General features: G+C 39.7%; 1 protein-coding gene across 1 annotated transcript in view; it reads left to right on the top strand.

Moving 5' to 3' along the window:
• The window catches only part of capn1 (calpain 1), a 24,948-nt gene extending 23,342 nt beyond the window's left edge, over positions 1-1,606 (top strand). Inside the window, exons 21-22 of the mRNA XM_080547626.1 lie at positions 17-75; positions 572-1,606. Of these exons, the coding sequence (XP_080403752.1) occupies positions 17-75; positions 572-598 (86 nt within the window). The 3' untranslated portion in view covers positions 599-1,606. The remainder of the gene's footprint in view (positions 1-16; positions 76-571) is intronic.
• Positions 1,607-2,067: the final 461 nt, after the last annotated feature.

A 2,067-nucleotide genomic window follows, 5' to 3' on the forward strand; every position in this document is an offset into this window, starting at 1 on the left:
TTCTTTATCCTTATAGAGACCTTCAGGACGATGGACACAGATGCTGACGGGATCCTTTCTCTCAACTTCTTCCAGGTCTGATTCACATTTCTCCTCCTCATCTATCAATCAAGACTACATATGAACAAAAATTAGTTCCTCGGTCTATGCTGTCCGATATGCTGTACTTACTATATAAACAAAAATGCACAAATGTTATTACACATTAGACACACACAAACTAAAACTAACGTTTGACTATATTTCACAAAATATTGAATACTAATCATGAGCTTAGAATGATAAGGTTCTATCTCCGTTTAGAATGATAAGGTTCTATCTCCGTTTAGGGTAGTTCAGAGATATTGAGCGTCAAAGTTTTTACATCCCATTATGTTTTGTGAGATGGAACCTTTGTATTTTATTAATTAACTAACTCAAAAATGTCAACATTTGAAAAATAACACCACACAGGCATTAATAAACACCTAATGGATCAGATTATGTAAAAAAAACTAAATTTTGACAAAAATGGAGATAGAACCTTATAATTCTAACGTCACGTAATGTGTTCTCTTTCTCTTATTCACAGTGGATCTCTCTAACCATGTTTGCCTAGAGGAGGTGGACCCACAGATAGAGAGGTGGACCCACAGAAGTTTCAGCACCTTCCAGCCACGGGCACTTTACATAACGTCATTTCAGAAGTGCCTTTCGCTGGCTCTTCCTTTTTCCTTGGAGGCCCAACTGATTTTATCATCGTGTTTTACGGAGCCTAGATATTTGGAACATGTGCCAAAGCGTTGCCTGTTACTTTACCAAACAGGAAGGAAACATTGCTTTTCAAAGCTGGCCAAAAACAAAGTAAAAGGCAGAGAGGGGAGATGTTGATTGATACTGTCTCCGATCGATTGGATAGCAAACTACCTAAAGAGGGGGTCTCTAACTCGGGGGTCCTGGGGAGCTAACTGGGTGTGCAGGCTTTTATTCCAGCCCAGCCCAGCACAACACACCTGCACTACCAATTAGCTCTCCCAAGACCAGAGTTGAAGACCACTGGCTTTAATGTTATTGTTTACATCTCGTGCCAAGCTTCACTGTTGCCTCATAATGCATTTTCAAACATGGGAACAACGTCCATTCTGAAGCCATTTTTGGGGCCTGTATTCATGTAAAGTGTTTCCAATTCAACTAAGAACTGGGAAAAGCACTGTTTTGGATTTGGAAATACTTGATCATTCTGCATGACAAATGTCCAATAAGGCCTGACATATCATATCAATACTTTACGATGGGTTTTACATGTAGCTGCATATTCAACTTGTCTTCGTTTAAATGGATTCCACAGAGAATCTCACCCTGTCAATGGAGCCAATAGAATAGTCTCCCATCTTTTTTTTTTAATACTATTTTGACCCAGGACTGTGAGACTTGGGGGTACCAGAACTAATACAACACTCTCATATTGCCATTACTCTCTAACCATTGCCTGTATAGTTGAATGCCAAAACTGCTTCTATGCGATTTGCATGACTGTTTACCTGTACACGTTGGAAATCTGGATAACTTCACTATAGAATGAAAATCCTTTAATTTGTATCTTTACAAAACTTCAATAAACATTTTCTGAACACTTAATAAATGTTATTCTCTAAATTCTTCATCTTAGTTAGATGAGTGAGGCACACAGCTGAAGACTAAATGGAATTCATGGAATGGGGTGTACAGCCATCCTGCGTTGCAGTCAACTTCGACCCCTTTACCAAGCTTCTCAACCTTTACCAAGCTTCTCAACCTTTACCAAGCTTCTCAACCCCTTTACCAAGCTTCTCAACCCCTTTACCAAGCTTCTCAACCCCTTTACCAAGCTTCTCAGATACTTACGGAGCCCCCCTGGGGTCACATGGTAGAAAAAAAATATTTGATGTGTGAATCCGTGCCCTCTGTTTAGTAATTCGTTCCCTTGGTTTAGTAATTTGTTATGGTTAGGGTTAGGGTTATGGTTAGGCCCTACGAGCCAGAATGATCGCAAGGATTCTAACCCTAACCCTAACGAATTACTAAACCGAGGGAACGGATTACTAAACC

Source organism: Nansenia antarctica (genome assembly GCF_963989245.1).
Source record: "Nansenia antarctica genome assembly, chromosome: 17".
In the NCBI taxonomy this organism is placed as follows: Eukaryota; Metazoa; Chordata; class Actinopteri; order Argentiniformes; family Microstomatidae; genus Nansenia; species Nansenia antarctica.